We start from the raw sequence: 15405 nt of genomic DNA, 5'->3' as shown, positions 1-15405 counted from the left end.
GTCAGTGGGAAATTGAGTGTTCCGCCTATCACCGACGGAGGCGCGGCTTTTGAATCCTAGAATGGCCACCGACGAAGAGCTGCGGGACGGGCCGGGACGCAGGCCGGGACGGGACGCAGGCCGGGACGGGACGCAGGCCGGGACGGGACGCAGGCCGGGACGGGACGCAGGCAGGCTGGACACAGGTAGGCTGCACGGACACACACACACACACACACACACGGATGCATGCACACACAGGGATGGATGGACACACACGGATGCATGGACACACACACACACACACACACACACACACGGATGCATGCACACACACAGGGATGGATGGACACACACACACACACGGATGCATGGACACACACACACACACGGATGCATGGACACACACACACACGGATGCATGGACACACACACACACGGATGCATGGACACACACAGGGATGGACGACACACAGGGATGGACAGGCATGTCTCACCCTCGGCTTATACACGAGTCAATAATTTTTTCCAGTTTTTTGGGGGTAAATTGGGGACCTCGGCTTATATTCGGGTCGGCCTATACTCGAGTATATACGGTAATTTGTATCAAAAAATCAGACAGGCCCTTGCACTACACAGTTGTTAGTAGATCTAAAAGGAGATTGGCAGTACACTATACAATCTACAGGCTCTTAAAACTCTAGATGGAACCTAGAGTAAAAAAAAAAAAAATAATAATTCACAGGAATCCCTCTGCTCTTAACATTGCATCACTGAGAATCGCAGGACCTTTCCCCCTAACCCAAACGAGTGGGGGTGCTCCTTCATGGGAAGGCCTTAGCATTCTGCTTTATGGGCTTTCTGCTGCTGCCCCTGGGAATGGTCTCCTGAACCTGACAATTGAGACCGTTGAGACTGCCTAAAGGCAGATAACCCAGGCATAGGAGAGGCTGCAAGATTAAAAGGAGAACTGTTTGAACCTCCTTTTACTGGTAAAGAGAGCTTTACCCCTTCTGGATGTACTTAGCCAATCTGTGTCCCTTCCTGGGGAAAGACTATTTGGAGTGGATAAGTGTTTTCACCTGGTGCTTCGCTGATCAATATTTCAGCCACGGACCTCTGCAAAAATGCACTAGTCCAAGTATAAGCCATAGGGCTTAAACGATCGAGTCCTTCATAGCATCGGAGAGACAGTGCGTCAAATACACAAGGCCCCTTGCCGGGCCTGCTGATCAGGTAGAACTTTCAGGTATCTCACACCTGTTCCTTAACCCCTTGGAGTCCAACACCTTAGACACTGGCAAAAAAAAACAAAAAAAACACGAGGACTCCCAGTAGTGGGAGGGGTTATATGGGGAAAGTTAACGCCTTAAGGGGCGTGCCAGTGTCCAGCACCTGATGGTCCGATATAACAGTTATTACTATGGCTCTGTGTCCCATGATGCAAGAAAATAAACTGACTTGATTCTCCCATCCACATCAAGTGGATCCTCTCCGCTAAGCTATTGTATTTTAACATGGTGGAAGCTTTCCCATCAGACTGACCAGTGCTGTCAGCCATAGCCGGTATATTGATTTCTGTACGACCATACTTGAATCGAAAGTCAGCCGGTCCCTGGTGAAGCGGACAACTTTTAATCCTTATGGCAGGCTTTACCTCCCTCCTAAGAAGCTACATCAATGAATTGCTCTTTAAAACCCAAAAACAAACCTATTTGCTTCCTTTTGATTGGTTAAATATTCCATTTAGGAAAGCCTGTGTCCTCTACACACCTGTTATAATCCTAATCTTGGACTACAGAATAATTAAACTGACTATATATGCTGGGAGGAGGAGGAGGAGGAGGAGGAGGAGGAGGAGGAGGAGGAGGAGGAGGAGGAGGAGGAGGAGGAGGAGGAGGAGGAGGAGGAGGAGGAGGAGGAGGAGGAGGAGGAGGAGGAGAAGGAGATCATCAGCACAATTCATAATCACAGAGACGTGACAATTTCTATATGTGTATGGCCAGTTTTAGCCTTTACGTTGGAAAAAAAGATCAGAGTGGGAAGTCTGAGTAGTTAAGAAAAGGACACTGGGCCCAATAAAATAAACTGGTTTCACCCTAAAAGCAGGCATAAAGCACAAAAGTCTCACTTTAGGAAACTACGAACATACAGGCTTCTTTATTGCAGAAGAGACATGCATAGCTCCTTCTGCAATAAAAAAAAAAAACAAAAAAAAAAAAAAAAAAAACACACACACACAAACACAGACGCACCTGGTCGTAGTCTTTTTTTAAATGAACACTGAACTGCACAAGTGCAGCTCTGTTTTTACATTCCTGCACAGCAACTGTGTGCTAGGATGACTGGTCCTGCGCATGTGTAGGAGTGCCATCATTTAGTGCCGGCAAATGAAAACGGACATAGTCAGATGTTGATGGATGTCAGACAGCTGAAGGGAGTTGAGCTCCACTTTATAAGCAGAGAGCATTTCTGGTAGATCTACAGGTTTTTTTGTGTACGTCCAGGGTCTTAAAAAAAAAATAAAAAAAAAAGGTATGCACCATGGGGAAATGTGTTTACATTGCAAAAACGTGTTGCAATTTTGTTTTCCTTGAATACACTTCAAGGAGTGGTGGAGGTGCATGATCTATTATGGCCTGTCACTGCATGATGCTCTGAAGAAAATATGCAGCAACAATACCATGCACAGAGATGCGCCACATGCAGCATACCAAGCACATTTAAAACAAAGCAGAAACTGTTCAAACAATAAAAATACAGAATTTTTGTTATCACATTCAATTACACTCACAACACTAAAAAGGCTTGTACCAGTTTTCCTTATAACCCATCTTAACTAAAATATTTATCTATGTTCCAGCACCAACAAAAGCCTTTACATCAGAGATGTGCAATTAGTGGACCTCCAGCTGTTGCAAAACTAAAATTATGCCGATATTGCTCAAGGTCAGACAGTCTACCTTTTACGCATTCTGTTTTATCCATGCCAGGTTGTCAAGGCTTTCTGTGGCAGGAACAATATTACCAGCCTTCAGCTCTGCAGAACTGTCATACACTGCAGGACAGCTGAATACTATGTATGCATACACTGCAGACAATGGGAGAAACGATCTTGTATAGCTTTTGCACCGTGAAAAACAGCAGCATAAGCAGATGCAAGTGGACTGCTTCACTTGGGACACTGCAATGTAGACAACAGCTTCCAGATTGCAAGTTGACTCATGTGACAGGTACTTAGGGCACCCACGGGAAAAATGAATGTGTACTCTAGGCATAAATGCTTTGCACTGGCACAGAGCCTAAATTTATACCAATTGGTTTACAAGCGAGGTCCTGAAATGTTGAGCTTTCAAAACATCACAAGGTAAAAATAGCATACATTTCATGGTTTCTAGTCTTGAAAAATAGGTATGGTACTATGCAAGCCAACAGGCAAAAGAGAACACCAGGATTTTAAAAGTGTAAACATCAGCTAAGGGGCAACTGATCACACAATTCACAAATCTAGGGATTTGTAAAAACTAGCAGAAAAAAAAAAATAGAAGTGAAAATAAAAGGTATGTCAACTCTTAAAGCGGGATTCCCCTGCCTTTTTTTTTTTCTTTTTTTTTTACCTGTGTCACTGGTGGGCGATTCCTACGGTGTCTTTGCAGTCACGATCGGCGTATTTTTAACCCCCGGCGCGACAATTTCATTGCTAAGGAAAACTTTTAAAAAAGCAGTCCAGAGGTTTCCATTTTCACTGTGGGCGTTTGAAGCCCACAGGCATTTACTTCCTGGATGAGATGACGCTGAGCTCCCAGCATCCACTGCTCCATCTTGCACATGCTCATTGAGTGTCCTCTTTGTTTTCCTTCCTCTTGCCTCGTGTGCTATAGTGGTAATGGCAGATAGAGCTGCCTGCCCACTTTCAAAATGGCAATTTCGGACATGCTCTCGTCATGTGACCGGCATCCTCCTTCCGAAATCTCACGAGATTTCGGCATGACTGTCCCCCACGGATTCCTGGGAAATAGCTAAAAAAGTTCCCAGGGACCATTGCGAAGCCGATAAACACGCCTACTCCCACAGGAGGAGAGCCCGGAAGTCGGCGTAAACATTAAAAATAAAAAGGTAAATACTGCATATTATTTTATTTCAATGGTCATAACTGCATCTATGTTCCAAAGCCATTTGAATAAGATGAACTTGCAATTTTCTGTACAAAACCGCTTTAATGATGTGTCCGTTTTATTAGTAGGAAAAACAGGATTGTACTGCATGAAAACTTGATCTGATAAGATGGAAACAAGTGTTGCAATTGAACAGTCTTACATGTTGTCTTGAAAGCATTTGACAAAGAATGTCACTATATTGTTCCTTTAAAAGAGGTTCAGGAGTGAAAAAACAAAAACCCACACACGCATTCAATCCAGTACAACCAGCAGAAAAAAATAAAAAAAAAAAAAATAAAAAAATAAAAGTGTTTACAGTCAACCAGGACCGTTTTTAAGGCAGGGCAAAAGGGAAAGCTGCCCTGGGCCCCATCATTATAGTGGGGCCCAAAGCAGCTGCCTAATACTTGCCAACTATCCCAGTTTAAATTCCCTTATCCCTGGAAGCTTTAGTCCCATGCTGTGTCCCGCTATCCCAGTGTAAACTTCTGCTGCTGCTGCCCAGTTCTACCCCATTGCCATATACAGATGACTCACCTGCAGACCCTGCATTTACATGTAAATAACCTGCATTGATATGTAAATAGTGGTGGCATTAATATGTAAATAGTCATGGACCGTGGCATTGATATGTAAATAGTCGTGGACCGTGGCATCGATATTTAAATAGAGGCGGCAGTCCCCGAGGTCCCATCCACCATCACTTCTGCTGAATGCTGCCCACTGGGGGGGGGGGGTAAAGGAGCATGCTTGAAAGTCCTGCCTACAATTGTGGTAATTAAGCTTAACATCATGTCTTGCAAAAGTAAGCAAATTGGAGGTGGATTCTTCAAAATAACATGGTGCCACAGCACCCTGAATATTGGTGCATGTGAATATGCAGGCAGGGAGGAAATTATGTGCTGTAACCTTTAGCAGCCAATCAGTGAGCAGTAATTCTATGCACTAACCTCTTGCAACCAATTAGTGAGCAGTAATAATGCGCTGTAATCTCTAACCACCATTAGTGAGTGGTATAGATGTTCAGTAACCTCTAGCATTCAATCATTGAGCAGTATTGATGTACAGTAATCGCTAGTAACCAAACAAGCAGAAGTCATGTGCTGTAATCTCTAGAAAATAACAGTGAGCCATAATATGTGCTGTAAACTCTAGCAGCCAGTCAGTGAGCAGTAATGATGCACTGTAATCTCTGGCAACCAAACAATAACAATCGCCGCCTGATCTGATTCAGTAAACTAATTTTGAGTTTGACTGCTATTTATTGTATGTCTCAAAGCATGCGGAGAGTGAAATTGCATGAAAGAGGGGCCCCGAGAAAATGTTTGCCCCGGGTCCAGTCAATATTAAAGACGACCCTGCAGCCAACTAATCACTGAAAATAAAATACAGCATAGCTTTACATATACAAAAGTAGACAAGCACAGAGTCGACAGAGCCCTTGCAGGTGCACCAAAATAGAATAAAGATGTAGCTCCGGCCTGTGACTCAGCAGCAAACCCGACTGAGGGGGAACAGAATCTCATTGAAGCGCTTGGGGGTGGTATTAGCAATCTATGCATTATGAAATCAATTGGAGCAAGGCCTGGGGGTGGCCAGCCAAGCCTCCCAAAGCTTTGAGCATTTCCCAGGGTACCCACGATCAGTCGCATCTCAGAATGACTTCATATTTAGACTCCAATCCTCCAAAGTCGGGGAGTTTGATTTCCAACATAAACCAATGGCTTTATGAGCCTAAAACAGTGCTTTGGAGAGTGCTTCCAATGAACACACATCTCGTGTGAGGAGATCCAGGGCTTCCAATAAACAGTTTCAGGTTGTGCGATATGGTGGTCTGAAAAACTGAGTTAAGTGTAGCAACAGATTCCCAATGCTTTCGCAATTTCAGGCAACGCCATAGCATGAGGATGAGATCCCCATATTTCCATTTACTAAAAATGGGATCCTGTCATGGCTTTTTTTTTTTTTAGAAAAAAAAAAAAACACAACAGTGATTTTAACAAGCGTCAGAAAAGGGTTTAGTCTTTAAGTTGTTCAACTGCCCTCATTCCACGGATTTAAAATAATGAAAATGTTACAAGGTCTCTTTATCTTGCCTGAAGGATGTTGTGATAAACTTGGCTGCCCATTTATTTTTTTGACATTCGTCGGCTTGAGCAGAAAACTCTCTGCACTAAAATCGAGGAAATGCTGTGTCAAGATCATGAGGGGGGTTGGATTGTGATAGAGTTTTTAACGATTAATCATGCAGCTTTACACAGCAGATATGCTTTTGGAATAGCCAATTTTAGGCCCATTTGGATAGCACGGAACTTCCCCACCAGTGCGGGAAATCCAGCGAGTTATGCAAAGCATAGAGTGGCTACTTTGAGGCCTAACAAAAAAAATAAAAATAAAAATGAAGAAGTTTCCATGACAGTCAGAGGAAATGCTGTTAAGGATTCTGAAGTTACACTCACTACATTTGTCACACAGGTAGCAGGGAAGGATTCCCTTCACCAAGAGTAGTGGGCTATACAAACTTCTCTCCTGCCCCCATTCCTTTAAATTATTTTTATTAAAGTTTAATTTACATAATTATCAATGCTTATAAAATTACTACAATAGTTCATACCAGTACTTACTCTCTACACCTCCTGAACATATAAATAAGACTCAGAACTGGGCCTAAACACCCAGGGCACGATGGCTCTGGCAGTCTTTCAAAACAAAAGAATTTTCTTGGTGCATAGCATGTCCTATGTATTCTAGAAAGTTTTTGTGTCGGGGATAAAGATGTTAACTTTACCGATTTTAAAATACAGTCCCATTGAACATCCGTTAATCTTCCTACATCAGCTTCTCATTTTACCCTGCATGGAAGGTCCAGTTTTTCAATTTTGATATTAACCCTTTAGGAAGAGGCACTAAGATTTTAGGAGAGGGGCCTTATTCTATTCTAGCCTGGTTATCTTAAAACCTGGACTGTCAATGTGCATCTTATCTGCAAGTACTGATAGAAACTTTTGAAAACCTCAACTTTTCAGGACTCTGGTGCTATATAAAATCGTGACAGCCTCCCCACTCCCTTTTGTTTTCAGTTGTTGAGGTTCTGCAGTCTCTCAAACATCTCATAAGTTATTATCCCATAATGGTGTGTATTCTGTAAACCCTGAATATCAAAGTAGGGAACATATCCTTTGCCATACTTTCAGTAATAAGTGCATTGCAAGACTGTCCATGTTCATCTTGAGGTATCTTGATTCTAATGCCTCAATGTATGTGAAGTGTGGTGTACAGGCTTGCACTGCACATGTACCAAAACCTACAGCTTCCCTTCCCAATACACACCCCCACAAATGCCGCAATTGCGCTGCCATGAAAAAACTCCCGGCGTGTGGAACTGCTAGGCCACCCCTATCTTTTGGCAATTGCAGTACACAAAGCCGTATCCCGGCCAGCTTCCTTCTCCACATTAAATCCCTAAATACAATATCTTCCTAAATCAAACCAACTTCCATTGATCCATACTATCGAGTTATGCAAGATGTGTAAAATTTGAGGCATCCACACCATCCAGATTAAGCTACAATATTCCCCCACGTCTTAGGTTTTCCTTTTAAACCCTCCAATAGAGGAACCAAAATTGTTTGATATAGGATTTGGGATTTACAATTAGGTTTATACCCTAATATTTAAAAAGGTTTCCACCACCCACAAGTGCCTAGTGCTATCAGGTAGTGGCCCTTGTGTTTCAATTGTTTTACTAACAACAATAAAAATTAAGATAGATAAGAGACCTACAATTGTGGGGCTTAATAGAGATTAATGTAGATCATAACATGTAAGGTTAGGTCTGCCGTGACGCCCCCAACACACTAACTAAAATATAAAGGCAGGACAGTAACAAATTATAAATTAACTGATAGAACGTTTGAACTTCATGAACTCTATGAGGCAACCATCCGACTAGGCACCTAGTGTAGTGTGTGTATGCAAGACAGCCTGATCACAGATGCACAACATTGCTAATGTAAAACCACAGTAAGTTGGTCTGGGTGGCTATGGAGCCTCTTACCGTTATGTAATAAGTAAGGCTGGGGGGCTACAGCTAAGACAGCTGAACATGTCTAGAGGGAGCTCTGCCAGCCACCTTCAGAATCCATCACCATATTGCTTATTCCTGGCTGCTCCCACAGACCAAGCGTTCAGCTACCTCCAAGAGGCTGAAAGATCGGCTGAAAGAATTTGCCCGGGGCTGAAAAACAAGATTGCGACTACAGACCTCCTCATGAGGAGCAGTGGAACAGCACTCCTAAACATGCATCCACAGAGAAAGCGTCTTGCTCTCTCTCTCTCTCGTTATCCTATTTACACTTAGGAAATAATCCAGGCCTTTCTTAAAGTAATCCACTGAGCTGGCCGTAACCACCTCTGCAGGGAGTCTATTCCCCACTTTTTTTTTTACAGCTCTTACTGTGAAGAAACCTTTCCGTATTTGGAGATGAAATCTTTTCCTCTAGATGTAAAGAGTGCCCCCTTGTCCTCTTTGTTGACTGTAAAGTGAATAACTCGACATGAATAACTCGAATACGTTTTATCCCACAGTCTACACTTGTAGTATCTCAATGTCTTTTTGTAAGAGGTCTCCAGAATAGGACAGTATTCACAGACAAAAAGTAAAAACATCTTACTTGCACTGGCTCCTCCAAAACCCCACTGCATATGGGGCAGATAAGATCTTCGTCCACATCACCCTGGAAGCGTGTTACATCATAACCCATCGCTCATCACCGACACTGAACACTGACAAAATAAAATATAGCATTACATTTTAAACAAAAAACATTTTATTATGTTGCTCATAGCATTCAGCTCCTTCCTCTCCCTACATGCACAGATCAGCACTGCTAAATTCTAATTGCTATGGATGATATAAATGCACCCTCTTCATAATGTGTTATAATGTCAACCTCTCTTCATTCAAACAAGGAGCATACATTTAGAAAACAACAACAATTACACCGTATAGTAAATTTTTTTTTGGTTGAGAAAAAAAAAAAAAAAAAAAAAAAAAAAAAAAAAAAGCGTAGAGAAGGAGGATTAGAACTTCTGTTCAGTCCATACCGCCTAGCTACAAAGATTTCTCCCTTTTGTTTTATGTTTCATTATCACTGGGACAGATGTATCCAGAACAAGGGCAAAGGAAGCAATCCCCCTAATTTTGGAGAGATTGCCTCATTTTCTGTTGAGTCTCCGGCAAGTTTAAAGAAAGTTTCACCAATGGCACCCAAAAGTTAGCGTTTTAAGATTCCCCTTCCCTTTTTATTCCCACTCCTATAAGGCTTGTCCATAGGCACTGTAAATATCACCTAAACGGTGCACCTTTTAGAAAATATTTACTATATATGCAGCCAATGACATCAACGCATTCGCTCTGAAGGAATGGTCGCCTGGGAGCGACGTCATCGTGACTCTAGCCAGTCACTCCAGTCCGGATCCAGAGGAAGACTGGGTGAAGATGGAAGTGGCCATCGCATCGTGGAATGCTTTGCTTTCAGGCAAGTTTCATATAAACTAGCACATTATGGCTTTACAAAAAGGGGGGAAAAAAAAAAAAAGGAAGGAAGGAAGAAAACCACGCTAAAAGCAGTGTACGAGGCCGCAATATGGTGCCCAGAATTGCTCCTCAGGAACTCAGGAGCTACTGAAAAGACTGAATATGGATCTTAAAATGCAAGATGTTTTTATTCTAGTTTATCATAGATTTTGTAACTAAATCAGTTTGTATTATGACTGGATAGTTTTCTCACAGCCTTGCAGACTAGCCCATAGAATTTCTCAACCCAGTTCTCAGTCACACTCTAACTTCTTGACCTGGGAAGGGCTGATATTTTGTATTGCTGCAGCAAGGAATTTCACCAAGACTTAAAACGCAGTTCAGAAAATTTCAGTTTAGAAGGCCACACGTTAGGATCGCATTACAGAAAATAATTGTAGAACAAAAAGTGAATTTGCGTCATATATATATATGAGCCATCGGTGCTGTCGGCTCGGTTCTGAAATTTTCGGACTGACATGCAGGAATGAAATTGTGCAAGTTAAGCTGAACTCTTACAATTTCAATCCTGCAGCAGTGTGAACCTGGGCTACGATGTGTGTATGTGTGTATGTGTGTATATATATATATATATATATATATATATATATATACACACACACACACACATACACACACACACACATCGTAGCCCAGGTTCACACTGCTGCAGGATTGAAATTGTAAGAGTTCAGCTTAACTTGCACAATTTCATTCCTGCATGTCAGTCCGAAAATTTCAGAACCGAGCCGACAGCACCGATGGCTCAGTTCTCACAGATCTGAGCGGAAAGCTGCTGCCCATCAGTCAGCAGCTCTCCTCTCTGCTCACCGGAGCGCCAAGCTGTGGAGGGGCGCGGAGCGGCCGTCTCAGTCTCTCAGCGGCTCATTGAGAGGCAGAGACAGGCATCAGTCCAGGCAGATCCAGACTTGGTCATGATGATGCGGTGGCTGGACTGATTTCAGACTGCTCTCTGCTGAAACCGGGTCACAGGAGTGCAAAACAAATTGCACTCTTGTGACCCATAGGAGAAGTCCAGCCAAATTAGCTCAAGTTGGACTACTCCTTTAACCACTTGCATCCCAAGTAAATTCTGACACTTCTCTCCTAAATGTAAAAATCATCTTTTGCAAGAAAATTAGAACCACAAACATGTCTTACTCTGCTCACAGGTCGCCTACGTAGCCCAGAACAGAACAGAAATTCCCCGCTGGCGCAGCAGCACCAGAACTGGGGCCAATACTTTCCTGAAGACCGGAGGCGAGACCGAAAAAGGGCAACGCCGCAAACTGATTGTGCGCCTCTCCCACAGCAAAGCGGAGGAACCACTGGTGCTGTGCACAAATCGGGATGTGCAGGCAGGCATTCTTGATGTCGATGGAAGCAAGAAAGTCCCCTTCATGAAGGGATGCTACCATGGAGCAAATGGACTCCATTCTGAACTTCCGCACCTGCACACAGCAGTCCTTGAGGTCCAGAACCGGATGTACCGTACCCTCTTTGTGGGGGATCGTAAATTGGTTTGAATAAAAGCCCTGGAAATGCAGACACCAGAACTGGGACAATCCCCGCTTGGAGAAACAGGTCTTGCACCGTGCCCGGAGGGCTAACAAGCAGTCTGGAGACAGATGCAAATTGGACAGAAAATATCTGCTTGGGAGACAGGTCTGGAACTTCTGGTCTTGTAACCAGATAAAATTACTTTGTGGACCCACTAGAGAGGTCCACAGGCCCGGAAACCAGTGAAGATGTCCCCCCACCCAGACTGCGGGTGAGGGCGCCTCTTCATGCCCAAGGAGCCTTATCTGGGGGGTCTGGAAAAGCCCACTCTGGGTTTGCCCGACCAGGGCTGCTTTGGACAGCCCAAGGGGAGCTTGAAAGACTGAGCCTTGGTCAGTGGACCCTGAGGAGGAGCAACAACAAAACACACCCGTTTCCAGAGAAGGAAGGGCCATGCTGTCGTGATGACCCACAAGCACAAGGGACAGAACACGGAAGTATGTGTAAACACACAAATTGAGTTTTGTTCTGAGAGGAATGATAGATTATGTGTTGCCATTAGCTAGGAACCAAGATCTATCAATTCCTCTAGTCAGACCAAGCACCCTTCAGTTAGAATCACCTCCCAGGGAACAGTTAACCCCTTCACTGCCATTTTTACAGCACTGATCACTGTATAAATGCCAATGGTCCCCAAAATTGTCCGATGTGTCCGCCATAACGTGGCAGTCATGGGGGGAAAAAAATAAAAATATTTAATAAAAATGCTATAGCTCTATCCACTATTTTGTAGACAATATAATCAATGTACACGTGTTGATTTTTTAACAATTTTATTTGGGTGAAATGTTGCACGGCCACACAAATTGTCAGTTAAAGGGACGCAGTGACGAATCGCAAAAAAAATGGCCCGGTCATTCTGCAGCCAAATCTTCCGGGGCTGAAGTGGTTAATAGAAAAAAATGCACATGTACCATTTTATCTGCCATTTTTTTTTAAACCCAAGTTGTAACTCTTATGCGCCAAACAGTAGCTACTCAATGCCAGAATTATTACCTCTAACAAAACAATGTTTGGGAAGGGGGGGGGGGGGGGGGGGGGAATTGGTAAAGCTGGCGCAGAAGGACACACACACACACACAAATCTGCTGCCTGTAGCATGATTTACTTACACTTCATGACCTGACTGTAAAACCAGAAAATCAAGTTTCTCTGCCAGTTTGGGGATTATAGCTTTCCATTGCTAGGAATACATCTGGAAGTAACTCAACACACAGAAATTAAAAGTGGATGTAAACCTTCACATATACCCAGAGAAGTGAACAACCTCGGATGATACAGAGATGAAAAATCTCCCTATATAAAAAGGTTTTACATTGATATCTGCTGTCTTGGTATACAGTGCCTCACAACCTGGAATTAACATGCATTGTTAGAGGATTTGCATCATTTACAGAACATGCCCACAACTTTGAAGATTTTTTTCTTTCATTGTGAAGCAAACAGATAGGACAAAATTACATAAAAAGTCAATGTGCATAACTATTCACCCCCTAAAATCAATACTTTGTAGAGCCACCTTTTTGGGGCTACCACAGTTTCAAGTTGCTTTGGATGAGTTTATGAGCTTGCCACTGGGATTTTTACCTATCCCTCCTGGTAAAACTGCTCCAGCTCCTTCAAGTTGGATGGTGTGTGTTTGTGAACAGCCATTTTTAAGTCTGACTGCAGATTTTCTATTGGATTGAGGTCTGGGCTTTGACTAGGCCATTCCAACACATTTACATGTTTCCCCTTAAAGCGGACCTCCACCCTAAAGTGGAAGGTCCGCTCATTGGAACCCTCCCCCCCTCCAGTGCCACAATTGGCACCTTTCAGGGGGGGGGGGTGCAGATACCTGTATAATCCAGGTATCTGCACCCACTTCCGTGACAAGCTAGCCGCAGATGCCCCGACCCCCCTGTTGTGTTCTGGGAAACACACAGTTCCCAGGACACAGCGAGGACCAGTGGAGACGCGCAGCGCGACTTGCGCATGCGCAGTAGGGAACCGGGCAGTGAAGCCGCAATGCTTCACTTCACGATTCCCTGACAGAGGATGGCGATGGGGCAGCCGAGAGCTGTTGCCAACATCGCTGGACCCTGGGACAGGTAAGTGTCCATTTATTAAAAGTCAGCAGCTGCAGTAATTTGTAGCTGCTGCCTTTTAATTATTATTATTTTTTTTTTAAAGGTGCAGCTCCTCTAACTACTCAGGTGTTGCTTTAGCAGCGTGTTTGTGGTCATTGTCCAGCTGGAAGGTGAAGCTCCGTCATAGCCTCAAATCACAGAGTGTTACAGGTTTTTCATAAGAATACCCTTGTATTTAACCATCCATCTTCCCTCAACTCTGACCAGTTTCCCAGGCCCAACTGCTGAAAAACATCCCCATAGCATCATGCTGCCACCACCATGTTTCACTGTGGGGTTGGTGTTCTTTGGGTGATGTAATGTGTTGGGTTTGTGCCAGACATTTCTTTGATGGCCAAAAAGTTCAATTTTAGTTTCATCAGACCAGAGCACCTTCTGCCATGCATTTTGGTAGTCTCCCACATGCCTTTTTGCAAACTCAAAAAATGTGACTTTTTTGCTCAAAGTATCAGCTTTCTTCTGGCCACTACCATAAAGTCCAACACTATGGAACGTACAACTTATTGTCGTCCTATGTACAGATAATGCCAGTCTCTGCTGTGGAACTCTGCAGCTCCTCCATGGTTACCTTAGGTCTGTGCTGCCTCTCTGATTAATGCCCTCCTTGCCTGGAGCCTTTCAAAAAGGTGGTGTGTATATATGTAATGACAGACCATGCGACACTTCGATTGCACACAGGTGGACCTCATTTCACTAATTATGTGACTTCTAAAAAGGTAACTGGTTGCACCAGAGCTTTTTATGGGCTTCATAACAAAGGGGGTGAATACATACGCACATGCCAATTATCAGGGTGTTTTTTTTATTTTTAAATCTGAAAAATAGTTTGTTGTATATATTTTTCTAATTTTACTTCACCAACTTAGACTATTATGTTCTGATCCATCACCTATAATTCAAAAAAAAAAAAAAACTGAACTAAAGGCTATAAGTAAAAAGCCAAGGGGGGGTGAATATTTTTGCAAGGCACGGTATATCCTTTAGAAAGTGCTCTTCGTGTTAAAGATTCTTTTCCTGGTTAGCACTGGGAGTGTATTATTGGCAACACATACTTCTATCTCCAGTCTAGGAGAACATGTGACAAGTTATCAGGGTGATAACAGAGCAAGAGACAGCAATGGCAGCTTTGGAGAGAGACAAGAGTAATGTGCCCAGCTCAAATTTCATGAATCGAGTTTACATCAACTTTAAGGTTTAAACCGCTGGCAACAAAAGAGTACAGCCCTAAGTGAAAATGTCCAAATTGGGCCCAATTAGCCATTTTTGCTCCCAGGATCATGTGACTAGTTAATGTTACATGGTCTCAGGTGTGAATGGGGAGCAGCTGTGTTAAACTTGGTGTTATGACTCTCACTCTCTCATACTGGTCACTAGAAGTTCAACATGGCACCTGGCATGGTACTGAGGATCTGAGGAAAATAAATAAATAGAATAAAAGAAGATTTGCTGCTCTACATAAAGATGGCTTAGGCTATAAGAAGATTGCCAAGACCCTGAAACTGAGCTGCAGTACAGTGACCAAGACCATACAGCGGTTTAACAGGACAGGGTTTCACTCAGAACAGGCCTCACCATGGTCGACCAAAGAAGTTGAGTGCATGTATACTCAGTGTCATACACCAAGGTTGTCTTTAGGAAATAGATTTATGAGTGCTACCAGCATTGCTGCAGAGGTTTAAGGAGTGGGGGTGGTCAACCTGTCAGTGATTAGACCATACGCCGCACACTGCATCAAATTGGTCTGATGCACAAGAAAGTCTGCAAATTTTGCTGAAGACAAGCCAAGGACATGGATTACTGGAACTATGTCCTGTGGTCTGATGACAAAAACAATTTTTGGTTCAGATGGTGTCAAGCATTTGGCAGCAACCAGATGAGAAGTACAAAGACAAGTGCGTTTTGCCTACAGTCAAGCATGGTGGTGGGAGCGTCATGGTCTGGGGCTGCACGAGTATTGCCGGCACTGGGGAGTTACAGTTCATTAAGGGAACCATGAATGCAA

At 43.4% G+C, this 15405-nt stretch overlaps 1 protein-coding gene across 4 annotated transcripts in view; it reads right to left on the bottom strand.

Moving 5' to 3' along the window:
• RNF41 (ring finger protein 41) overlaps positions 1-15405 on the bottom strand; it is a 131648-nt gene that overhangs the window by 60821 nt on the left and 55422 nt on the right. For all 4 annotated transcript variants that reach the window (XM_077483390.1, XM_077483389.1, XM_077483391.1 and 1 more), the window contains one exon: positions 8810-8921. In XM_077483390.1, the coding sequence (XP_077339516.1) occupies positions 8810-8899 (90 nt within the window). In that variant the 5' untranslated portion in view covers positions 8900-8921. Of the gene's footprint in view, positions 1-8809; positions 8922-15405 lie in introns of those variants that run through there.

Source organism: Lithobates pipiens, unplaced genomic scaffold, assembly GCF_037356315.1.
Source record: "Lithobates pipiens isolate NorthernLeopardFrog02 unplaced genomic scaffold, aLitPip1_a1.2 Scaffold_16, whole genome shotgun sequence".
Classification (NCBI taxonomy): Eukaryota; Metazoa; Chordata; class Amphibia; order Anura; family Ranidae; genus Lithobates; species Lithobates pipiens.
This window is presented reverse-complemented; position numbering and strand designations above follow the sequence as displayed.